The sequence below is a fragment of the Pleurodeles waltl genome, chromosome 4_1 (assembly GCF_031143425.1).
Source record: "Pleurodeles waltl isolate 20211129_DDA chromosome 4_1, aPleWal1.hap1.20221129, whole genome shotgun sequence".
NCBI lineage: Eukaryota > Metazoa > Chordata > Amphibia > Caudata > Salamandridae > Pleurodeles > Pleurodeles waltl.
In genome coordinates, this window is record NC_090442.1 from 1,018,981,505 (window position 1) to 1,019,007,932 (window position 26,428).

A 26,428-nucleotide genomic window follows, 5' to 3' on the forward strand; every position below is an offset into this window, starting at 1 on the left:
AATGTGCCAATTGGGTATGAGCCAATGTTACCATGTTTAGAGTAGAGAGCACAAGCACTTTAGCACTGGTCAGCAGTGGTAATGTGTGCAAAGTCCTAAAACCAGAAAAACAAGATCAACAAAATAGAGGGAGGCAGGAAAAAGTTGTGGAAAGACCACCCGAAGGCTGTCAGGTCTAACACTAAGTTATCTACAATATAAATGAAATGTGTGCATTCATGTTAGCTGTGCTATTTTCTCAACTCATATTGATGTAAGTATAATTCATGGCTACAATATGTGAGTAAATAGATGGCATTCAAGAATATTCATAATGTCCATCTATTTTCCTAACCACACAATTGGATACTGTATGTCTCCAAACATTTGTGGATACCTAAAATGTTTATTATCGGTGGACAACAAATATGAATGTTTTTGCTGACTCCTCCAACACTTTCTTCAGAACTACCACTTCTGTACATTTAGCTCAAAATCAATTTATACATTACACAACTTATGCAGGTGTAGCGTGTGATCCTGTGAAACGTGCATTTTACTAATTAATTAGGATTTTTCAAAGGCTAACTTTTGCTTTAAACAATTTTTTTCTTCATAAATTGTTTTTTATTGTGCTTACTTGGTTAGACGTCTAATGGCCAGTGATGAAATGTACACAAACAAACATTTCATTTTGTATAGATGACGTACCTTATAGTGGTTTGTTAAACGTGTTGCACGGTAATATTTTCAGAAAGAAACCACATAAAATATAGAACAGTGTTCACCTCAAGAGGAAACTTCCTTCCGTCCAAGCTGTGTTCTGACCCATCAGATGAGGCATTGCACTTTCCCCAGTGAAAGGATATCTTGCTTGCTTTATATACTGCGTCCAGGGCACCGCCAGTGAGCAAGTAGTCATTTTTCAGGTTAATTTCAACTATAAAAGAGAACACATGAATAATTAAACCAGTAATGTTACTGTTTTTGTGAAGCAAGATTATATTGTGGTGACTGATAACTATAGTTGCTATTCTAGCAGGGATATGCTTCTGCCCAGGAAATGATCTGAGAAGATTCACAAGGAACTGTATTAGAGTGAGCCAAGTGGGTTAATCAAACCAACAGCGGAGGTGAAAGAGGAAGCCGCACCTTCTGATCACCACAATAAGAGGATAATAGTTTGTATGTCACTACAATGCTGTCAAAATACAGACCTACCTGAGCTTTGCACCCCTAGTATCACCCAGCAATACAGTCTGAAGGTAAGTATATATTTACTTCTCTTCACTTCATATCCATTTACTTAGACTTATCTTGTGTCGCAATATGGTTGATGTGTGGATCAGATATTTTGTAGATCAAAACTGTGACTGTGATATAGCGGTATAACACTATATAAGAGGATGCTAGCCCCATGACCTTCTCTGCGTGTATCAGGGCCTGGGAACTCCAGGACTAGTCTTTTAGTACTTGGGCCAAGATGCTCCAATAGCTACTCTACACAAAACAGGACAACAAAGCTCCATGACCTACCTGAACACAGAGGGGACAAAGATCTTCACAATGTACTATACATGCAGTAGGGCTAAGGAGCTCCATGATTTACTCCACACGTAGTACAACCAACGCGTTCCATGACCTACTCTGCATGTAGCAGGACCAGGGAACATTATGAATTATTTTGCACATAGTGGGGAAAAAGCAGCTCCATGAATTACTTTACCCAAAGTAGGGCTAAAAGGTTTTTAACCTGCTCTGCACCTATTGACGCCAAAGAGATTCACAATTCACTCTGCACATAATAGGGCGAAGTAGTTTAAATACTTCTCTCCACATAATAGCGATAAGGAGCTTGATTACTAGTTGGGTAGAGTGGTATCCTCAGATGAAGTAATGATCTGCCCCATTACAGCTAGCCCAGTGTTATCACACCTGTACTTTACTTTGCACAAAGTGTCCAATAATGAGTCAGGTATATTGTTATTTCTGGGTGGGACACGCTCTACCCCATTACAACTATTGCGGTATACTGGTACCTGGATTTCCCAAGTGTGGCCACACCAATAACAATATTATTGGCTGAATAATCCAGCTTGTAAAATTAGATGCAGATCGGGCTGCAAGGAAAGCCCAACCCTGGCCCCCAAACGGTGCCTGTCCCCACCCCACACCACCACCACATCATCCCACAAATAAAAGGTGGAACACAGGACACTTCCCCATGCCAGCCCACAAACTGCCCTTCCCACTCACAATTCCCCACTCAAGCCCGTACCAGCCCCAGCTCTAAGAGCAGATGTGAATGGGGGAGCTAATCTTCGCTGGAGTGAGAAATCCCTGTTTAATGTGACCTTGGAAATTCAGATCCTCTTTGTTCTTTCCCATTCCATGGTGACTGACTCATACCTGCACAGTACTGTGGGGGAGTTACTGCACCTGATAATCATGCATGCAGATGAACGGGTTGAGCAAAGTGGTAGCAGCCCTATAGCGTGGACCAGGGTTTGTTGGTATATGCAGATGAAGGCAACAGACATGGAATGAATAGAGTCACAATCTTTGGCGTTGCTAGATATACATTTGGATTCAGTAAGGAAGGGATCCAAATAAAGATGGACAAATTTAGGCCTTTTGGAGGAGCAGTAAGGTATTACACATTGACAAAGAATGTCAATCTGAAACAGTTGTAGTCAAATATTAGTAAGTTGAGCTTTAGCAATAAGGTGATCTCAATGGGAGACATTGTTTTTCAGGAAACTGGCAAAGGCTACTGTAAGCTCATGTCATGGGCCAATTTCATGTATCTCGGAAAAGGCACCAAGCATTGCTGCCATGCCTCTAGCTAGAAATCTCTTTCTTATGTCTACACTTGAGGCCTTGGCAATGGCTTCATTTTCATAGAGGGGGGTCGTTCATAAAGGGCATCTATACCCGGTGGGCCAATTCCTGTCCCTGGAAGATTATAGATTGAGGGCAGAAATAAATACTTTAGATGTCTCCACCTATTTTTGACTAAGACAGACTTCCAAGGTGGCATTCCCTATGTTTCCTTTTGCACTACCAGAATTTACTCCTCTGATTCAAATGATACTTTTGGATAATCATAACAGATGAACCTGACAGCTTTTTAAACTATGTTCAGATACTGTTGTGATTTTGGTCTTGCCACGTAATAGGTCATTGGTAATTGATGTTGGTGATGATATTCTTGCTAAAGTTTGGTTACATTACTGCTCTCAAGTGAAATTGACTTCTAGAAGCTACAAGCAAAAAAATAATACATTTTTAATTCCTCAATTGAATGTACGATAGCCTTGTTGAATTGAACAAATCTGATAGGTCGATTAGTAACAAATGTTTTAGATGTGCAGTGGAACGTGCAGGCTTTTTTCATGAGGCCTGGCAATGCCCTGCCATATTTTCCTATTAGCGTTAACATAACTGGCTGCCTATTGACCTTGATTCCCATGACTGTCTTACATGTTTATGTGGCGGAGTTCAGTTTTTAGCTAAAAGGAGAGTGGCAAAGCATGGTTAAAGGTACCCAAGCCCGAGACAGGCAACCAGATACAAGATGCTGTGTAATGTAATGCCTCAGCTGCATGCTTTGCTATGCTTCAACTCATTCTCAATAAGCCGTAGGATGTATGGAGACCTTTAAGGAGCTATCTAGATAGGCTGAATCAGTCTGATATACAAGAAACTTGATTGAATCCTGAAGTAGTGGTAAGAACGATATATAACAAATATTTCTAACTTGTCAACCCTTTCATATTCCAGTTGATCCTAGATGAGACCCGGGTAGTCATGTATTAGCCATGCTTTCAGATTATTTTGATGAGCCCAAAAGGTTTCATGTATCAAACTTGCCTTAATTTGTGTAATGTCAAGGTTTTCTACTCTATATAACCTCTAAAATTGTCTTTATAAATAAGAGGTAATGTGGAAAATATTTTTTTTACCTTATCTGAGGTAGTTAGATTGTATATTATTACATTCTGAATTTGTATAAATTTATTTTGGAAATTTAAATATAGCTATATAAAAAAGAAGAAATGCATCAAGCATGACCAACTGGTCAGATACAAGACAGTGAATAGGTTTAATGGAGTGTCTAGATGGAGGGTTGAGGCAGGGGTCAATAGAGACCTGTACAGTGATGAGCAGGGAGCACTGCTGGGATGTAGCTTCGCTGCTGCTGCTGAGGCAATGGTGTGCTATGAAATGATGGAAAATCAGTGCACTGCCAACACTGTTTTTTTCGACCTGTGCTTCGGTGTGGTAACGTAAAAAGTGATCCAAAGAATGACTGTCGGTTGGCTGCCATGGAATAGCAGCAACTATGACAAAGAAGGGCTCAGCTGCTTGCATCCGACAGATCCAGCACGAGAATAACAAGTTCAGTGGGCTGGTGGGGAGTCACTCCTTTTTCCCAAGTAAATCATCTAGATCCCACGAGACATACAGGCAATCAAGCTTTACAGTGGGAAGCAAAAAAGGTTTATTTATGTATTTGCAAATGTATAAAGCGCAACATACTGCCAAAGCTTTCAGATGAACATTTTCTCGTCCTTTTATCCGCTTTAAACACTCAGCAACTGATGGGCTTGAAAGAGTTTATTTCTGGACTACTTGAATTTTATATGCAGTCTTCAAAATAGAATAATATGCCAACACAGTCCTTTAGCCTGGATAAGCATTTCTCACTATTCTTTCTGGGGTGATTCAAAATATAGTTTTCAAAAGATGTCTGGATTGTGTGTAGTTTGAGGTGGTGTCCTTCCTTGACTACTCTTCAGACACAGCCTCTTTGTGAAGTGATGCTCTAACAGCAATTTGCATTGTAGCTATCTCCATGTTGGGACATCCACAGCATTAGTAAAACGAAAAGTGAGATTTCTGCACCGGACTGTCACCAGCCTCTCAGAAGTAGTAATCAGGAGCATACAAAAGGGCAGGCCTGAACCAAAACCTTCCTCCCCTTGCACAACAAAAAATGCAGTCCCACCCTTCACTTGTACCATTTACCAAATGGAAGTGCTCAGAGAGAACTAGTAAGCAGTCTTTTGCTAACAAGGTCCTAACTGCATTTCTAAAGTTATCCTTGTCTCCATCCTCTTCACAACACACTTCCACTGTCTGAGGGAAACTATTCTCATTCTCCATCTTGTGCCACTCTAAACCAGGGGCATTCAAATGGGATACCACTGGTTTTAGTACTCAGACTTGTACATAGAGCATCCTTCTGTTGCACGTGTTACCTGCATAGTACAGATGCACAAACACAAAGGATTTTGGGACAAGGTTCCAGGTTTCACATAAACGCAGAACTTTATACAAGAAGGGCGGGTGGGCTATACACTGTCACTGACATAAATCAATATGTCTGATCACATATATAAGATCATAAAATACATAGGCTGCCACCACAACCGTAGGTGCTAAACTTAAGACAGGAAGAGTAGCCCTTTGTCCAATCTGAGGGGATGCTCTGCAAACCTCAAAAGTCCTGGACCTCGCATTGTCAAGAAAAAGGACACAGGCCATTGAGCACATGTTGGAATAATGTGGTATCAACACCAAAATATAAGTCAAAATACTAGATACACATGCAGTCAGGCACTTAGGGCAGGGGTAGCCTGTATACCATACAGGGGACATACCGTAACAACAGAAATCAATTGTAGTGGCAGGCAGGCCACTCATTTCAATATAGTACCTGTCAAAATACTTAATATAGCAGTATCTCACATAGAAATAATGTTTTTTTTAGTTTTTCTTCTACAGTTTCACATCCTCTAATTGCATATTATCCAAAAGAATCTCCTCCAACTACGGTCCAAAACCCTGAATGAAAATCTGGTCCTCACTTAGAACTTTCATAGTTTCCCTCTCCTTTCTGTTTTTTTGAATGACCCTGTTGTAACCCCCAACCTCTGCATGCCTTCTTTCTCAATTAATTTCTCTACGTCATGTGCCTATCTGTCTTTGTCTCCTTTTTTGTATTTCTGCATATTGTCCACACCTCATTGCACAGCCCACAACCAATTCTTTTTTTAAGTCATATTCCTGCAAACTAACAACACCACATCTCCTCTAGACTATCTATTCATACAACCAGCCATTTGCATGAGCTCACAGGGCCCCCACCAGTGCTTAATTTGTGCTTATTGTTTCCGGTGCAGAGCACCGGCACTTATTTCTGAGGTTCCAGCGCTTAGTTTTCTGTCTCAAGCATTTACTGCGAGCAAAAGACTCGTGGGAAAGACGGAGGAAGAGAAAAACGAAAAAGCGTCAGAAAGGGGAAAAGCAGGAAGCTGCAAGAGTGAGCTGGGGGGGCAGGGAGTGGCTTTATATGGATTAAGGAGGCCCGAGGTGGCTTCAGGATTACGCTACCTCAGTATTATGGGCTCGCACTTTAAATTGATGCAATGGCGTGTTTAAGAGGAGAGCTTTGAGCACTGGCACCTTTTTATTTACAAATTAAGCACTGGCCCCCACTAATGATCCCACCTAACTCAAACTAATCTAATCTACAACAAAGAAACGGGAGCAAACTCCTGGAATAGTTTATTTGAGAGCACAAAGCTATACCCAATAACCACCAATAATCAATAACCACCAAAATAACCCACTAACCTTGAGATGCGCAGTAGCGTGCTTCTCTCAGTAAGTGCTTCAACACGTTGTCAGGGTTAGTAAGCCCTATATAAATACAACTACAATACAATTTGCTACAGTAAAAGCACATGACTAATTGCCAGCACATTCTTCAGTTGCTGATGTCTTGAGAAGATTAATATTAATTTCACTGAAAGATCGTGCAATGCTTTTGCTCATGCTCTATCTCAGTTTAAGATGGGCGTTTTCAGGAAACTGGCACCAGGTGCAGAGTTTTTCAGGATGCCTTTCCTGTAAGGACCACTGGAATCTAGGCATCCAGGTTAGGTAATCTGGTACTGAAATCACTTATAATGCTGAGACTAGTAGCACAACATTATTAGCCAGGGTTAAAGGAAAATTAGTTGTTCTTAGTGAATAGAGTGATGGGTGGACGCGGAAGTTGCAGATGGGTGTCTCCCAGTGACTGGAAAGTTATCTCCGCCCCAGTTTTGGACAGTATATCAGGGATGCTGTCACAAATATGCATATATGTTTGGGGACATAAATGTATATTTTGTGTTTCTTTCCTGGCTGTGCGAAGGGCACAGACAATAAGCAAGGAATGGGGCTACCAGCAGGGTTATCATATTCAAGAAACAAATGGGGTCCAAGATTCGGAAATCTAAGATCAACCCGAAGAGTAGGGAACAATGGATATTTTTTTAAAGAAAGCAACAATACTCCTTGGTGTATGATGGTTGCCAGTAGGGAAGTCCCGGGTCTCAGGAAAGATAAAGAAAAGGGTTCCCTTATTTTTGTGAAGTTGTCCCCTCTCAATATTTACGTGTGTATGAAGGCTGCACTGATCTGGTGTATGTTTTGGAAAGGAAAATCTAACAGACATTGTTGTAGCATCAAGGAGCCTAGGAAGTAGAGGTGGATGTGGTTAGAGCTGTCATAAGCCTTGAAAAAGCCCTAGGCCTGCGTGCTTGCTAGCGGGTGGAACACGTGTAGCCTGAGCTTTAAGTGGCCCGCCATGATATTCGATGGAGGATTGTCTATTTTTTTACTGAGTTTTGCATCAGAAACAGATTAGAAACAGCCAACAAGAGTGCACAATATGCACGTACATGATATGCACTGTTCAATGCTTTGTATGGATTACAGTCCCATTCGCATATCCCAGCATGGCCCCTATCATAAAGACAGACTGGTATCCACCCCGTGCCCCAAGAGGTATATTGGGTTACACCATTACAGCAAGCTACAGTCATATGTTAACATAATAGTCAAGAAAGTATGATCTAGTGATTGCAATTGTTCGCTCAGCCATCTCTAGGAACAGCATTGACTTTCTTGTCCTTGTGGTTTGCACATTGGTCAAAAACAGGCCCAGTGTGGCACTGAATTAATGTGTAAGTAGGCCTGCAAAGGGCCCCAAATGTTGCGGGGCGAAGTTCCTGTGGGACCATGGAGTAATAGAGTTCCAGTTGCTCGCTACAATGCATCATGTCCTTTAGCCACGGTGAACAGAAGGTGCCCCACATGCAAGATACATGTCGTTTGGCTAGAAAGAGGGCAATGGAGCCTGATGCCCCACTTGAAAGACATGGTGCAGCCCAGTAAGGCCATTTTTGGTGAGAATGTAAGAGTGGGAACTGCTATACCAGATAATGCGCGAATCACTCCTTCCCAAAAAAGCATAGATGTGCAGGCAGTACCAAGCCATATGGGCAAAGTCTGCCTCTGGTGCCCTACACGTTGAACAATAAGTCTCTGTTTTCATTTTAAGTTGGACGAGACGAAGGGGTATATGGTAAGTTTGGTGCAGAAATGTGAAGTGCAGTAATCAGAGTCAGCCATTGGGGGAACCTCTCCTATCTGGCTACAGCAATATGTCCACTTTTTGTCCGAGACTGTGATTCCCAAGTCCGCCTCCCACTGTGCTTTTGTTTGGGGGATTGTGATCGGGGCCTTATATTGCATAGTGGTGTAAAGCTTGGTCACTAGATGCTAGAAGGGGGTGGTAGTGTGTAGCAGAGCCACAGCCTCAGAGCTAGGGGGTACCTGAGAGAATGTGGGGTATTTATCATCACATAGCACTCTAAGCCAGTAATATACAAGCACATCAAGAGAAGAATAATTCTCTTGAGCGTATAATGTCTCATAGCCTAGAAAGGTATCCCCAGGAATCTGTCAGCCATCGGATAATGTGCCAGCTTTGCCAGTGCTGTAGGACCGCCATGTCACCTCTGAGAGCCGTCATGGTGAGAGGGGCGATAGGTTGTTCCGGGGCATAGAGAATGAAGGTGGCTTTGTCCCTCCCTTGCTAGTTGCATCCAAGGGACCAAGTTCATTCAAGCATAAGGGCAGATAGGAACCAAGCCAATTAAATGGAAAATGCTGCCGGATGTGCAATGTCGTGTTCTATTCCTAGGTGGGCCACGTATGGTGGTGAAGGGTGCGAAATGTACTTGAGTACATTAATAGTAGAGCTTGAAATCCGGTGCATCCAGCTCCCACTGATCGTAAGGAAGGGGCTGCACCTCCCATCCAGTGCCACCAGGTGTGGTCTGAGTGTCCTGAAGAAACTTTGGGGAAGGGGAATAGGGATGTTGTTGAAGAGATAAAGGGATTTGGGGAGAATAATCAAATGTATAAAGGCGACTCTTTCCATCAGGGATAGTGACAGGTTCTTTCACTTGTGAACATCTTCCTCTATTTTGGTTATGACCACTCCATAGTTTTCAAGGAGAACCACGGTTTTGTCTCTGCTAACCCGGATACCCAGGTACAGCAGGGACACAGAGGTGCAAGGCAGAGGGAAATCCAAATCTCTCATATGTAGCCTGGGTCAACAGAAAGATTTATTACAGCTTACTGTGATACTAGATAGCACTTTCAAGCGCCTGAATTCCCTGATGACCGGAGTGAGATTCAGGCTGGATCGCTGAGATATAAAGTAATGTCATCTACATAGAGAGACACCACTATGTTCCGGGTGAATACGTGAGGCCATGATTGTCATTTATTTGACGAATCACACATACCAAAGGTTCTGAGGCTAAGTCATAGAGCAAAGATGAGAGAGGACATCCCTGGTGCATGCTTGCATAGATGGGGAAGGGGTCAGTGAGTAGTCCATTTAATTGTATTCTGGTAGTGAAGCCAGAGTAGAGCAATTGTATTAAGTTAAGGTATTCTCTTGAGAGTCCCAGTCTGGCCGAAACTGTGAAGCGGTACCCCCACGCCAAGGAATCAAATTCTTTGATGGCATCTAAAAAGACACACACTGTCTCATGATCTGGCTAGTGCAGTAAGGCTAAAAGCATGCAGAGGTTGTGCAATGTGGATCAACCTGGATTAAATCCTGCCTGATCCGGCAGCACCAGGTCTGGAAGAAGAAATAGCAGATGATTTACAAGGATTTTTGCCCGTATCTTTGTGTCTATGTTTATAAAAGTGAGTGGACGACAAGAGTCCATACGAGATGGCAGGAGACTCTTCAGGAGAGTGATTAATATGGATGCTCAGAGAGACGGGGGAAGACTCCCAGCTGCAGCGCCTCGTAGTACATGTGGAGCATTCGGGGGCCCAGGAGTGCCCTTCATGTAATGCTAGTTTTGACACCTCTCATAATAAAATATATTTGTATGGTGAGTAATTTGTTCAATTTGTGAACTTCTAATCCAATTTATTCAAGAAGCAATCTGGACAAATACACCTTTTGTACTCTAGCACACCCTTACATCAGTTGTCGGTATTTATGACTATTTCAGCTGTGAATTGATCTGGAATACACACCTCTACTCTGAGTGTCAGCACCTCCTTTTCTTATCCTTGTATATTTGGATGCATATTTAGAATATATTCCACTAAATTCTCTCTTGCTCTCACGAAGACATGATCTACAATTGCAACATGTCACAAAGCATTGAGTAGCCGCTGTGCACGCAGCTGTTACTGGGCCCAATCATGGTGACTTGGATCGTTTACCACTGGTGTGCTGGGTCCATTCTGCTATGGGCTGCAAGCTGCACACTGGGCTTAGTTCTCTTACCACACTTGACTCTCTATGGGGAGCAGTTCAAGGTGTCCCAGGGAAGTAGTGTGGGGAAGGTTAGACTTCGAGTTTAGAAGTTACACAGTAGCCACAATAAGTAATAATGTGTGCAGCCCTGTGCTTTTCTTTAAAAAAAAAAAAAAAGTAATTTAATCATGCCAGAACGTAATACGGTATCTAAGGAAGAAGTAGCACTACTGGGATGACCACTATGAAATCTATAGTGTTCACTACACCGTAGAACATAAAGACTCTTGATTCAGAGCAGATGCAGGCCCACTACCCCATATTGTTGTCTGCAGCCCATAGGTCTGTCTGTGTTCGTGACCCAGCAGTTCTGATATACGGTTCCATGTATTGTAAGTCCCAATAAACAAACATTCTTGTTTAGCCAGTTCACAATCAATGTTTCCCAGATGTTTCCATTATCTTATTATTTTGTGCATGAGAATAGTCAAAGATTGGGTGTAGTTGTCCTCTGTACAGGACCAGCAGTTGTGCTTGAGGTCCCTGGGTCTCTTCTCAGCAACTCCACCTCCTTCTCTCAGAATCAGCCTGTGACAGGTACAGCAGATCAGTGAAGGACACATAGCCCAGCATTTATGGCTCCCTTCGGTCCAGATGCTGAGAAGCATTCCATGGGAATGGCGAAGTAGGAGACAGCACATGTTCTCCGTCTTTCTTTTTGGTGATTGCAGAAGCTGTTTCTCAGGTGACACTTTGTTGATGAACATAGTCTTGGTTTGAACAGGGAGGTTGGAAGACCCTTGAGTTCAGGTTGGCCAGCTCAAGGCACACTCCCTTGGGCAAACTGGTTTTACCGAGCCCTCCTCTGCCAGACTCTCTGACTGGCATTCTCCACCTTGGGCAGGTAACTCCTGCAGGACAAAGAGTTTACCTTCTGCCCTCTGAGAAGGCAGGCACCCAGGTCTCAGTCAGTCCCACATTTTTTCTAGCATGATATGTAGTTTCAGGCGATGTCCCATTGCCTCTGGGAGACTGGCAAGAGCAATATCAGCCTTCATCACAGCATCTTTTCGAGTACTCTGCAGAGTATGACTATCCTTTGGTCAGTGAAGCAGATTGGAATGGAAGCCAAATGAGAAGGTTTGGATCCCATCTTTACACACAGTTTCTAGACAGGGGATGCAGCTCCACTGTCTATAGTTCAAGAAACGGTTTGGAGTGGTTCCTTTTACAATTTTTTTTCTTTCTGCAGTACAGACAATTGTTTGTGCAAGATGATGGCTGTCACAAAAGACAGTGGTGATGAGGGCTCCAAGCAGGAATAACCATCAATCGAACACAATGGATGAGAAGCTCTGCTCCTGACTGTCAACCTTCCCAGATGTGACACTGAAAGGAAGGCAAAAGGCCAGGGCCACGCATAGAAACTTCTTTCCCTCTCACAACTAACTCCACAGACTAAACCCCATTCTCTTACCATCAACCAAATTACAGCCTTCTGGAAGAAATAATCAGTAACACCTTCCCAAATAGGTCACATTGAAATCTAAGGGCAGTCCTGTCTCCAACCCTCTACAATTTAGTGACAGGCCTACAAATGTCATCTTAGGAATGCAGGCCATACACTTACACTGTTGGGGTAGCTATACCAGCACCTCCATCTTGGGCCACGTCAAGCCCAAATGCAATCTAAAATGCAATCCACTGGTATACAGCACATATACACTCATAACCAACATGAAGTCCTGCAGGTGGCACTATCTAACAAGCACTTGACAAAAACATATGGATGTCAGCTGAGGGTCTGAAAATGACACTAGGGGAACTTCACTTGTGAGCCAGTAGGCACTGTGTTCCGTTCTGAGAAGATGGGAAAAGGCCTGTCCCCAGAAAAGGATTACAAAAGTAGTAAGTAGCTACAGTTTATCTCGTTGCATGTTCCCAAGGACACATATGGCTGTTTTGTGTTTGTTTTTGGTGTTCAAAAATTAACTTCAGAGCCTGGCTTTAGGTCTCAGAGATGATTTTGGGAGTACACCTCAGGATTTAATGGTTTTCTTAGTTAGGCGTAAGGCAGGATACTAAATTCACCTGAAATTTAAGTAACTCAGGAAAGGGATGCACGCCTTTGTACCATTTAAGGGATATTCCTGTTCCAACACCACTATAATTCTATTTTGTGGTTCTCTATGACTAAGTTAGAATCACTCCCATTTCAAACATGTTCATAAAGATATTAGCATATGAATGTGCAAGATTATTTCTCATCACATTCCCAGCCATTTAAAGGGAATACTCTGGCTTGAATCTGAAATAAATGCAAGACAATTCTATATGTAGTAGTTTTAAGATAAATATATTTTTCTTGTTTGTAATAACATTTGATTTTAATAACCACTTCCACAGCTTCGATTCCTTCCTCATAGGGAATATTCCTGATGTAATTGTTGACTTGAAGTAAACAGACAATCTTCTTCTGACAATGTTATTGATCCTGTTGTTGATCATAGAATCCTTTCTGTCTTTCAGTAAGTATGGCATATATAGTGACAGTTCTTGCAAAGGTAAATCTCTATAATTTGCTATGCTACAAAAACAGAATTAAAACTAGATACAATAGTTCTTGTAGGGGGCTTCTTTGACCCTAGCACACGTAGGGAAGTGTATAAACGTGGAGTTACTGGATGCTTCTCTAATAAGTAATCACCTGTGTCCTTACTGAGTTCATTTGTCCTTGTTTTATTCAAGAATTCTTTTTTTAAATATTCTATTTCATGTATTTGATGATGATACAATCTTATATATCCTCCTTCCTCGATTAGTGTACATGTATGATCCAAGTACCTTTTCCTAACCATTGTGACCATTGTGACGGTGGCCCCGCTCATCTGAAACTTCCTCCAGTGTTTTTATTTCTTATTTTTAGATGCTCGATTTCCTGGTCTTCCCATAATATTAAATCCTTTTCAAATCTTTAAGTACAGCTATTTTAAAAAGTTGACTGTTTTGTTTACATTAGCGCATATATGGTACTCTTAACTTTGAAAAATCCGTCCTCATTATCTTTCTATTGTGTTTCATTCATTCCCATTCTTTAAAAATACACTGTATTCTGCTGTCATTTTTTTGTAAATTTAAACCTTTGAAACTTTCTTTCATCATCATTTGAGTTAGAAGACGAAAGTTGCCTTTACGAAGGCTTATTTTCCAAATTCAGCAAAAATGATTTGCTTAATAAATTTATTGTTAAGTCTTTTGTTTCGTTAATTGTGTCTTTTTTTTTATCCCTCCTACGGCTTCTTCTAGTTGATACATGCCTCAAAGACAAGGGATGATTACTGAAGTGTTCTGTATATTACATTTTCCAGTTTGTCATCACATGCATAATTTCAGCTGATTATATACTCTTTTCCATTACCCGGTTCATTTTTTATTAATAGTAGGAGTACTCTTCTTTAGAAAGACCTTACACTTATGCGCCCTATCAAATTTCTAATCATGCATTTTTTTAATTTCCCTAATTTATGTTTTATAAAGTCCTATTTATACTCCTTTAGCGTAACATCCGGTTCTTCCGGTCCATTAATATTATCCTTTTTGGAAACGGACCCTACAATTCTGTTTATTTACTAGGCTTGCCTATGCCTCAACATATACACTGGCCCAGAACACGAGAGATGAGTTCTTTTGAGGACTGATGTCTCAACGTGGAGCATTTCTCCAGGCCCTCACAGCCACTCCACAGAGAAAACCCAATGACTCCCCCTTCCCCTTTCACTTGTGCATTGCCTGCATTTGCTGCCCACACCATCTCAATGGAGGCCTGCTACGTTGACCTTCTAAACAAACAAGACTGTTCTCCCTTTCCCCTGCTAGTATGCTAAGATGGCGATGAACAGCCCACGTGAATTGGCCATACACGTCACCGACCTTCAGAATCTATAGCAGAGACTCTCAAACTAATTCCTTACTAATCATTATGACTGTTATTTGGCAGCAGGTGGCTTACGGACATTCCAGGAGTTTCGCATCTTGTTCTTCACACCTTACCTATTTGTGTTCCTTTTTAGTCTCAGACGCCTATTGGAAAGGTTTATCTTGCTTCTGCCTCATCTATTACCTTAGGGGCTGCATGGCAACCACCGGCCCCAAAAGCTGAACTCCTCATACCTTCATTGGTGCTTGCCTGGGACGGTATAGTCATAAACCAGGCTGTGCCCTCATTGCTGGGCCAGGAGCCCGCTGCTCACTCACGCCTTGTGGACTCTTCCACTGGCTCTACTCTGCCTAGCGTAGCTTGGCCTCACTTCATCTCTCAAGGATTCTGCTATTTCCTACCGGTGCCCCAACTGGGGTCACCAGCAAGCCTGAACGCTAAGCACTGAGTACAGTACTAGAATGTGCGACACAAACCTTGGCCTGTGCACTCTTTACAGCCCTTCTAAACGTACCGAAGACAATAAATCCGACTCTTTTGCTCCTTAGGCGTGTGCTTCAGTTATTTAGTGGTGCGTGTTGTGCCAGGTGTTGTCTTCGCTTTCAGGTGTTGGCTGATCCCTGGGGGTCCACTCCATGTCTTTGTGGGCACATTATCTGAGGTAGGGTTAGTGCGTCTAGAACCAAACCCTGCAGAACCTCGAGGCGCTGTCCTGTTCCTTTCTCCATGACTCAGGAGGACGCCCGCCCTTCGCTGGGCCCAGCCCATCTCCAAGAGGACCTGCGTGTGGAAGACTTCCACTGGCCCCTGAGAGCCCGGACACCTGCGAGCCCTGCGAATTACACCCCCTCGCGCCTATCCAGGCACGCAAAGGATTACCGCGTACGCACGCAGGTGGTGTTGTGCTCCTCGCCCCTCTGCTTTCAGGCATTCCCTGTAAATTGTAAGGATTAACGCATGACACAGTGACACGTCAGGACATGAAGCTCACGAGAGTCTAGCGCAGAAGGCACGAACGTGCTCTTACCTGTCTTGCCAGTATTGCGTATGACTGTGTCTCCGGAAGATTCCTGGTCCCAGCCTTGAAAGATTAGCTTTTTCAAATTCACGCTCACTTGCGTGAGGTCCTCATCTATGTTGATTGGAGACTGTTTGGCACCGTTGCACGCTGGGTATTTTTTCACCCAGTTTTTTTGGTTTAGTGTTCCTACAAGATAAAAAAAACACGTGAAAAATAAAGTAGTCTGCTTAAATACACCTCTGCATGTTGATGCATTATGTTACAAGCATACGCAGGCCTCTGGGAACCCGAATGGTGAATATTAGCAGAGCCTGGGTAATAACCTGAAAATGTTTATTAACATATGGCATCAGAGAGTCTGGTCTACTAAGGACAATGAGTTAGACATGGAAACATTTCCATCATCACAGGATATGAAAAGTATGATCCAACCATAGAAACAATATCAGGGCCAGATTGGCCATTCAACACATTAGGCATCTCCACCTGAGGGCTGGAGCTAATGGAGGCCGCCGTGTGAGGGCCAATGGCTGCCACAGGGCCGTCTAAAGGGTCTCTCTAACTCCCTGAGGTGTAAATTAGCAGCTCTGCGGGGGTAGGAGGCGGAGAGAGAGTGAGTGCAGTGTCGTGGAGTGCATGGGTAAGTGGAACGAGCCAAAGGAGTACATGAGTGAGTGGAGAGGTGACATGAATGAGGTAAGTGAGTGGAGTGTGTGAGTTAGTGGAGTGTATGAGTGAGTGGATAGAAGTAGTGGAGTGTGTAAGTGGAGTGCATAAATGAATGGAGTGGTGTGGAGTGGAGTGCCTGAGTGAATGGACTGTGAGTGGAGTGAGTGAGTGGAGTGAGTGGGTTGCACGTGTGACTGGAGTGGAGCTCATGAGTGAGTGGACAGTGTAAGTGGAATGAGTGAGTGAGTGGAGTGTATGAGTGAGGGGAGTGAGTGGAGTGTGAATGAGGGGAGTGTGAATGAGTGGAGTGCAAGATTGAGTGGAGTGAGTGCCGTACATGAGTCAATGGGTGTAACAAGTTGCGTGAGTGGGTGGGTGGAGTAAACAGTGTGATTAGTGAGTACAGTGTGTGAGGGAATGGAGTGTATGAGTGAGTGAAGTGAGAGAATTGCATGAGTGAGTAGTGTAGGCGAGTGAATGGAAAGTAGTAAGTGTAGTGCTTTAGTGAGTGGAATGGTACACTATTACAAAACTAGGGAAAGGTAAAATGGCACGGATTGCAGTACATGACCATGGGAGCCTTTCCGGGTACAAATAGCGTCATAGATCCAGGAATGCGTTCCAGGATACAAATACCAGCGAAACGCTTAAGGGAATGATCATTGGGTCGAACGGCTATATGCACCCAGTGACGCATCACAGTACACAAACACACCTAACCAGACAAACAACAGTAGAACACAACCAGAGAAATATCACAGTGTGCAAACTGTAGGACACAGTCACGGAATATCACAGTGTAGAAGAACAACCAGGGAACTATTACAAGGTACAAACTGAACTGCACAACGAGTCCAAACAGTATAATACAACAAGGAAAGCATCACAGGATAGCTATGTGCAACCAGGGAAACTTTACAGTGTGGAAAGATCACTACTCACCAATGGAAACCCTAAATGGTACAGACTGTGGTACACAACCAGGGAGACAATACAGGGTATGAACAGAATAGCAACACTCAACCCAACAAACACGAGAAGAGCACACTAAAAAATATCATATCGTATAAAGTGTAGTGCACAACCAGACAATCATCAAACTGGGCAAATTATAATACAAAACTGGGAAACAGTTCATGGTAACAACTGCAGTATAAAGCCAGGGAAACCTGACAGGCTAGAAGCAGTATTGTACAACAAGGGAAACATTAAAATTTACAAACGTCAGCACAAACAGGGACACATCACATGCTACAAAATGTAGTAATTCAGTCATCCAGGGAAACGACATGTGGCATGATCAAAGGTTCAAAATCAGAGAAGCATCTCAGCGTATGAACAGTAGTAGACAACCATGAAAACACCACAGGGAACAAATTAGTACAGAAATGTGGAAATGTGACAGAATACGTACAAAAGTACAAACTTATTGAAGCACTACAGGGGACACAGCATTTTACAACCAGAAAAAATATATGACAAACAGAAATAAACAACGTGAGAAACAGTAATAGAACACAACCAGGGCATTACAGGGCATGGACGGCTGTACACAATCGGGGACATATTACGTGCTAGGGAAGCATGAAAGTGGACAAACTGAAGTACACAACCAGGAAAACTATACTGAACAGCAATCCATTAAACAACAGCATTGTGTAGTTAGAAAGACATCACTGTTTACAAACAGCAGTAAACAATCAGAGGAACATTGCAGGGTACAAGAACAAAACACAACCCGGGAAACAATGGTTGTCTAAAATCAGAGAAGTATCAGATGATACAAACGGTAGAACACATCCAGAAAAACATCAGTGGGTGCACACTCGTGCAAAACCAGGAAATCACCACAGGGCACCAACTGAAGTACACAATTGGGAAAACCTTATAGGTTAAAAACAGTATTCGACCACCAGGGACACACACAGGAGAAAATACAAACAGTAGTACAGTGCCACTGGAAAGTAACAGGATACTTACCGTGTATGTACAAATCCAGGGGACAGTACAGCATATCAACAGTTGACCACTACTTCAGAAACTTTAAGAGGTACACTTGAAGTACACAAAAAGGGAAACAACACAGGATACACACAGCATCACACAGCCAGAAAAATATTGCAGAGTATGGAGTGAAATACACAACCCAAGAAACAACAGCATTACACCTACAATAAAACATCACGGTTGCAAACAACAGTAAATCACCAGAGAAAACAGCCCAGCAAACAAGTTGTACGCAAACAGCCAATCATTACAGTATATAAACTGTATTTCGTAACAGCAGAAAACAACACTAGGTATAAATTGGAGTACAAAATGAAGAAGGCATTACAGCATCCCAGCAGGAGCTCACAATCAGGGGAAGACTGCAGGACACAAATGCTATGACTCAACCAGAGAAACCTCACAGGACACAAGCCGCAGTGCAACCAATGAAGGAGTCCCCGCTAAAGACACCACAGAGATGCTCACGTTCCGCGGAGCCAGTCATTAGGATTTGGAAGCACATTTCAGCCTGAAATAATCAGCACAGGCCTCACCTCTGCGTTATTACAACGCTTACAGAAATAAACATTTTAATACATACTGGATCTGACTGCAACTCAAGAAGAGGAATCAATGCATGTCACAAAAAACCTTACCAACCAAGCTGTACAAAGTTCCACGCATGAAAACAGAACTGCTTTACATAGGGGCGTTATTAAATTCAAATTAATTTTATCCTCTGATACTCTCAGTTAACCTTAAATTCTTAGATAAAATTAGCCCTATTTTTCACCCACGAATCACAATAATTCAGAGGCGTAATTAACGATTTGGCCACCAGCGAAAAGAACATTCATATTTATCTCCTCAGGCTACATGTGCAGACCTTGCAGCACTCCAAAGGACTTTTACTTTCATCTTTAAAACACTGTTCATTTTTCAGATACTTGACATCTTATATTTTTCATTTAAATTATTCAAACCGTCCTATAATGCCGGGGATTCAATGTAAATAAAAGAGAAAAAAACTAAATGTGCTGAAAATTGGAACCTAAAGGGAGCAGATGCACATTGTGACATACATGGTGCCAGGCGACCTCCTCAATCTACATTTCCGATATTTCTAGGCATTTATTACATATTTCTTGATTAGTTTTGAATACGTTTTTTTCAACATGGTATCAGTCCTGGGAATAACTTATGGATCACAGTTGTCAACTTAGAATTCTACATACCTAAGGTTATCTGGGCACCTCGAAATTGTTTTTGTTTTATTTTTTCTTAATTACTATTGCCAATGTTTTAATTGTTGAGATGGGCAGCTAAATGCCATGTTCACTCTTTGCCCGCCACTTGATGATGTCATCACATTTTTAAGTAAGAGGTGTGGTCCTTGTAAAAGGATTCATTTAGTTTCAGGCTTACGTTTTGTGTAGCTCCCACTTCCTTTCTGTTGCTTAAGTGAGTTTCTATTCTTCAGTCATGTCTTTGGCATTACTGCCTGATGAAGCGCTGGCTGCGTAAGGGTGAGCATCGCCTGCTGGTTGATGACATATAGGGATACAAGGCAGGCCTTGCACGTTCTTGACCATTCTTCCTTGATGCTGGCCAGTGAAGGTAGTGTGTACATTTAGAAATGGCAATTTCTAACACTAAAAACTATCAACCTGAGGGAATGCTCCCCTCTGTACTGATGGACTGCACATGGTTGGAGGCACCAACCCAATCCGACAGGCACCCAAGGATTCTCTTTCGCTTTGTTAGCAAACTGCTTTTCAAAGGTTTCATGAAGCTGCAAAACACAGGCCTTTCCACCACACACATCACTAGGGATATCACAGGTAATAGAGTGTGATATTATCCTCAAATACGTCATGCCTTCCTCACTCTAATATGTAGGCTTTACTTACTTGCGCATACATCACAGTGGAGAAGTTGGAATAAATGTGTGGTTTGACTCCTGCTGCAATGCTGCTTTCATATGATTGGAGATTAATTGTGGATCTTCTCCTAACACCAGGAGATGCTTTTATCTGAGACTTGGTCACAGCAACACAGAAGACGTGGAGTCATGTTGAGTACACTCCATATATTGTGTGATATTGTTCTTGAGCGCATTCCTCAGAGATGTGCTGGGTGAATGCATGGTTCTTGTGAAGGGAAATTAAAGAATGGTGCACAGAGACTGATATAACTGCAAACGTTTGTCAGTACACCAGGAGATACGAATTTGTGCATCTGGCAAAGTCACCTTTCAAGACAGTCACATGGAAACATCCACTTCCCTGTCCCACACTACATTTCTGACCAGGCAAACACTGGTTACTTGATGAATCTGCAGCAATAGCAAGTACATGGGATCAAAATTCTCGGGTTCAAGATATGGGATTTGATTGAAGAAAGAGACCTATTTGTGAACTGTAGATTTATAAACATGAGAAAACATTTAAAGTTTCAATCTCACAGTGATTTGGGTAACCTCCTCCCTCCTGGCCAACATGGACTCTGTTTCCAAATCAGGGCTTTAGTTAGGCAACCTTATGTATTTGAGATGTTTTATGGCCTGATTTAGGTGTTGGCAGAGGGAATACTCCATCACAAATGTGACGGGTACATGATCTACTGTATTAAGGTTCCCATAGGAGATAACAGGATGATAACAAGGAGCATGGGATATCCATCACGTTTGTGACAGAGTATGTCCCTCTGCTGAGACCTATCCGGCCCTTAGTGTTGTTTTGCTTCCATTCAACTAATTAGACTGACACATGAAAACCAGTAAAAAGATTGGGACTGGAAACAATGTCTATAATGACCTGGTTTGCGGTGGTCACTCTTAGTCTGATTAAAGTATAAACAGCAATGTCTCTGTTTGTGTTCATATCTAGATACTTTTATAAGATAGCCTATAGTTCCTCTTCACAATGTATCACTGTTTGGGTGACCGTGTTACTTTCCTATGCTTAGGAGCGATTTTGTATTTTGAAGTTTAGAAGTGAGTACTGAAAAATCCATATTCTGTAAGCAGGGACCAAATAAACAGCATTTCTTGACAGTGAATAATGTACAGTGAACATGCTTTGGGTCACAAATAGGTTCGGCCTGGAAAAGCTTGCAATATTTACCACACAAGAAATATTCTGACACCTCAGAGATAGGAATTTTTCAGGGGTGGTAAGTAGTAGCCTTTGTGATTCATGGCAGTAAGTGGGGTATAACATCATGTGAAAAGGCATGCAAGTTGCTACTCTTAACATTGAATCATGCTCCAAGTAATAACCTTGGTAAGGCGAGTTTTCCATACTGCACAGATGTATATGGAATTCTGAAACACCTGTATGTCTTCTCACATGATATTAGTACATTGGACAGGAGTCACCATGAGACAATCCACAGTTGTGGAAGCTTACTATTGAGCTGGCGATTAAGGATAGTTGACTCTTGGAAACTATATGTAAGTGCTCTGAAGAAGTTCCCAAAGTGTGGAAAGAAGCACATTTGCTGCTTGAATTGTAATTATTTCCCCGAAGTATGACTTGCCATGGACTTCAAATATAGGGACTTTCTCATAGAAGTGCTACATGGAGTTCAACATTATTTCGGAAATATCAGAATGGAGTTTGTTAATGTCGACGACATGTTACATTAGTGCAATCCATTCTTTTTCACTTAATACTAATATTAATATACTATATTGTTTTTACATAGTTACATTTTAGATCACAGCTTAAGTAGGCCTTTGTTCATAAAGCAGACCTCGTTGATCTTAGAGGGGGATTTCTTTCAAGGTGGATTCTGTATTCACCACATAGTCCATGTCACATGCTGATAACAATGCATCTCAAGCATTACATTGGAAGCACTTTCTGGAGACAGAATGATATACTTAACTACCCCTTGCATGAGAGGAGAAGTTTTAACTCATCTACAACAGAGATCATCAATCAGCACAACACTGTAGTATCACAGGCTATTTATAGGTTCCCCACCAGTGAACATCAGCAGCAGCCAGTGAGCATCAGCAGCAGCTAGTGATGAGCATCAGCAGCAGCTAGTGATGAGCAGCAGCCAGTGAGCATCAGCAGCAGCTAGTGATCATCAGCCAGTTAGCATTAGCACCAGCCAGGAATCATCAGCAGCAGCCAGTGAGCATCAGCCAGTTAGCATTAGCACCAGCCAGGAATCATCAGCAGCAGCCAGTGAGCATCAGCTAGTGAGCATCCGCACCAGCCAGTAAGCATCAGCACCAGCCACTGAGCATCAGCACGGGCCTGCTGCATCACAGACTTTTAACTGGTATCCCTAAAGTGAGCAGCACAAGCGTCCAATACCACAGGTTTTTATTAGGCATCCCAATACTGCTCAATACAGGCCAGAAGTACCCCCAGATGTTCCTAGGTGCCCAGAGGCTAAAAAGAGCACCACCCATTTATTGCGCACACACTTCAAACTAACTGCAATATAATTTTGAAAATATTTAATAAATGAGTTAGTACTTTTATTAGTGAGACTGGATTCCCCTGTTCTAGAGAAGATTTATGAATGCTATAGTTTATTAAGAGTTATACGTTTTACACCTAGGCAACAGTCTACTGAGGCTGTTCTCCTAAATCTACAAAAACACACATATCCATACAATTCCAGCACAATATAGTGACTGAACACTTGCCAGACTCTTGCATTTGGGTGGAAAGGTGCATGAAGCTTCTATATTGCAACATAACAGAGAAAATTCTGTCAATGCCTCTTAAAAAACACTCTAGTGGATCTTGTTAATATTTCGGTGATTAAATATTTTAGTTATAGCAGGATGTGTTTCTCTTACAATTGAAGAAGACATGACTTTAGGCTTAATTGCATTACGAAATTTGATATATAATATTCATATAATGGTATAACACCCTTCATTTTCATTTGAGTGTCGTGATATTGCCAAAGATTAAGGACAGTAGATCAATGATCTGCCAGTGATTATGGACCAGGCTAGTTGAGGACTATTTGCATTTAAGGTCGAATTTAAAGTTTTTTGTTGTCAGAAGTTCAAATGAGTATTGACATGTGCTATACTGGGTTACATTTACAACAGTTAGGTTGTAAATAATGTTCATGGACAAAATACCAAATGCGTGTGCAGTGATGTAGATACTAGACAGAGGGTTTATTCTTCCATAGCACCGGGAGTTCCCGTCCGTATTTCTTGACAAAGTTCACCCAACGCATGCTTCAACCTATCCTGGCTCAAGACTGCAATTTTTAAATAGATAATCATAATGAAATATAAATAATATTCTACATTTTAAATGAATTCGGAACACAAAATTCTAAAGTCACTCTGGTGTAGCACTGCAAATGTAACACAGTCTACAAAAATTGGAAGGTTCCAAAAAGGTGAGCACACTGTTTTCCTGAGACATATATAAAATGTAAAATACATTTTACAAATGCATGTAAGGCAAAGGTCCATGTGTGGTTCTACTCATATTCAACTCATAGTAGTAATATTCCCTGGAAGAAAGATGATTCAGTGAGTTACATGGTGTCCGGGGAGAGGGTATTAGCAGAGTCAGAGTAATGTGCATCAAACCTGCTAAAGCTATATTACAGATGTAGGAAGTACGAGACAGCAGGGTATTACCTCATGACATTATCATGTTGAAGTCACAGTCTGTAAGCAACATGGAAAAGCCATTAGAATCATTAATAGTGAGGGGAAGGAGCGGGATTTCCTCAAACATGGAACGGGTCTTTTCGAGGTGTATGCATCTACACGGATGAGTTTCTAATTGAGCTGATAAATGGCACTGGACTGCGTGTATGTGTAGCTCCAATGGTAACCAGGAAGGCACAGTATGTTGTTTGTGCTTGCTATCCATACTCCTGTAGATAGAAGAAGTCAATGCTACACCCCGGCAAAACCTGTTGCCCTCTTGGATGTCTAGTTGGAAATTTATCAGTTGGATGGTTGGATGGGTGTCATGGGTAGTTAGGATTGTAGTGGTGCAAATGTCAAGTATGTTGAATGGAAGTGCCACGTGGAAATTATGCGTGACAAATACGTACTACAGACATATTACACCATGTATGGTGTTTATATAGAATATTTTGGGATATCAAGTAAATGGAATTAACAGGATTACAGAATACAAGCCATACTGAGACAAGCACACTTAGTTATATGTGATGACCACTAGCATAAAGTACAGCGAACTATTCAGTAAATTAAACCACGGGTGTTATCACTAGAGTATAATTATTATCCTCATTTTTTTCAATACTGTTCAGATGTTTCCATATTGCTACAAAGTTTTTTCTTGGTCAGTTAGGTAAACCGAGGGCATCACTGTGTGAGTTTCACAGACAGTATTATTGGGGGTTACAATGAGCAAAGTCATCTATGTACACTAACACAAGGTACCTTAGATATGGATCTTTCGCATATCACTCCTCTGAGGAGCATATTTGCTGGTAAAAATTGAGTTTTGGAGCTTTTTATAGTAAACTTTTGTTGTTGTGGGATTTTCTTAATACATGATGTTGCAGCTGATGATAAAGAGTTGCAGACGTTTCATGTAGGCAGGTTTATTCCTGAGTTACATACAGGTATCTTCTTAATCAAATGTAGGTTTCCTCTTAGTACACACTCCTAGCCTGACAGATTCAGCTAAGTATAATCCGAGGCCTCAAGAGACTCGGCAGAACTTTGCAACACAACATCCCAGCACTTCATGGAGTCACGCACTTTCCAACAGCCTAGCACAAAGCATGGACAGAAGGACTCCAGGATGCAGAAGATTAATGCATCAACATTTGAGAACTGCTCGAGACTGGCTTCCAAACAAGCTCCATGCATTCATACCTAAAGTGATTTCTGCTTGTGATACCATTGTAGACATGGCTTCCTTCAGTAGAAAACATCCCTCTAACTTATAAACATTGGGTGCAGTTTGTTAACTGGATGCCGTATCGATACATCACATCTGTCAGAACGCCTGGAACAACCAACCTCACAGTCTCTAAAACCAGTTCAACCTACGTATCATGTGTGTGGAAGGAATGTTGGTGAACAGAAGGCAGTGAGATACCACGAGCAGCTGCACCATGATCCAACAAGCCTACCTTACCTGGCCAGATCACCCTGACATGGGTCTCTCCTTGGAAGATTGAGAAACTGTGAAGCTCATTACCGAATGTTTAATCCAGTGATAACATAGTACTACTTGTATTTACGGTTCTGTAATTTCTTCGAAATTGCTACAGACAAACATAATGAACACACTTCCACAATACCAGAAGAAGGGAGGATATGTGGTCTAGTGAGTGTATTAAATAGTGTGTGATCTACAAGACATACTTACCTCAAATCACACCTTGAAGCACTTGAACTAAAGGAGTCATCCTGACTCAAATCAAACCTTCTCAAAAGAGTCTTTACTCATATGTTATGGAAACCCCCAACCCTGTTCAACCATGGTTCTTGAATCTGGCCCCAGTGAGCAGTTCCCTTGGGACAAATCCTTTGGATCTTTTTGCATACACAGATATACATCTCCAATTTCACATTTGCAACTAGCATAAATTGATTGTGCAACCATACGTAATGCAAAAATAGAACTCCTTCATTAAACAAAACAACTTCAGACTGGCACAGCAACAGCAACAATGGCTTACATGAAAGTCTTTCAAACCCACCTTGAGGCCTATTAGAGGTGTTGTACCCTTGTTGCACTTCTAGTCACTGAACCAAAAGGAGCGGACAACATTGACATCACTTTGCACAAAAATCTACAGGTTTCCTTCTGAGGCAAGAATAACCTTTAGAAGGTGCAATATTGTCTTCAAAGGGTCGCTCTAGTTTTCTTTCTTGAGGACGCCTATCTCTACAGGTTGTTACCCACACTGGTGCTAACCTTTACGGAGAGGGTACACATATAGAGGACCACTGACATTATGCAGCAGTAGAGGACCAAATTGTGCTTTTGGGTTGACAACATTATGAGGCCAGAAATGGCAAATTAAGCAGTATAATGTGGCCCAATCTGATGTGCCACTGCATGAACCCATGTGTTGCTCTCCTTGTTTGCTAACCTTTGCTCCGTTTAAAAAAAAACATTTTTTTAAATCAACAAATTCCACCTACTATTTCACAATGTATATTCATCTGTTTACATGGGAAATATAGGCACAAAGGTATTGCTAA

The 26,428-nt window shown here is 41.9% G+C and overlaps 1 protein-coding gene across 11 annotated transcripts in view; it reads right to left on the minus strand.

The window, feature by feature from the left end:
- The window catches only part of PTPRZ1 (protein tyrosine phosphatase receptor type Z1), a 572,466-nt gene that overhangs the window by 302,006 nt on the left and 244,032 nt on the right, over window positions 1–26,428 (minus strand). For all 11 annotated transcript variants that reach the window (XM_069229904.1, XM_069229910.1, XM_069229908.1 and 8 more), the window contains exons 3-4: window positions 15,580–15,759; window positions 768–919 (exon numbers count right to left, since the gene is read on the minus strand). In XM_069229904.1, the coding sequence (XP_069086005.1) occupies window positions 768–919; window positions 15,580–15,759 (332 nt within the window). The remainder of the gene's footprint in view (window positions 1–767; window positions 920–15,579; window positions 15,760–26,428) is intronic.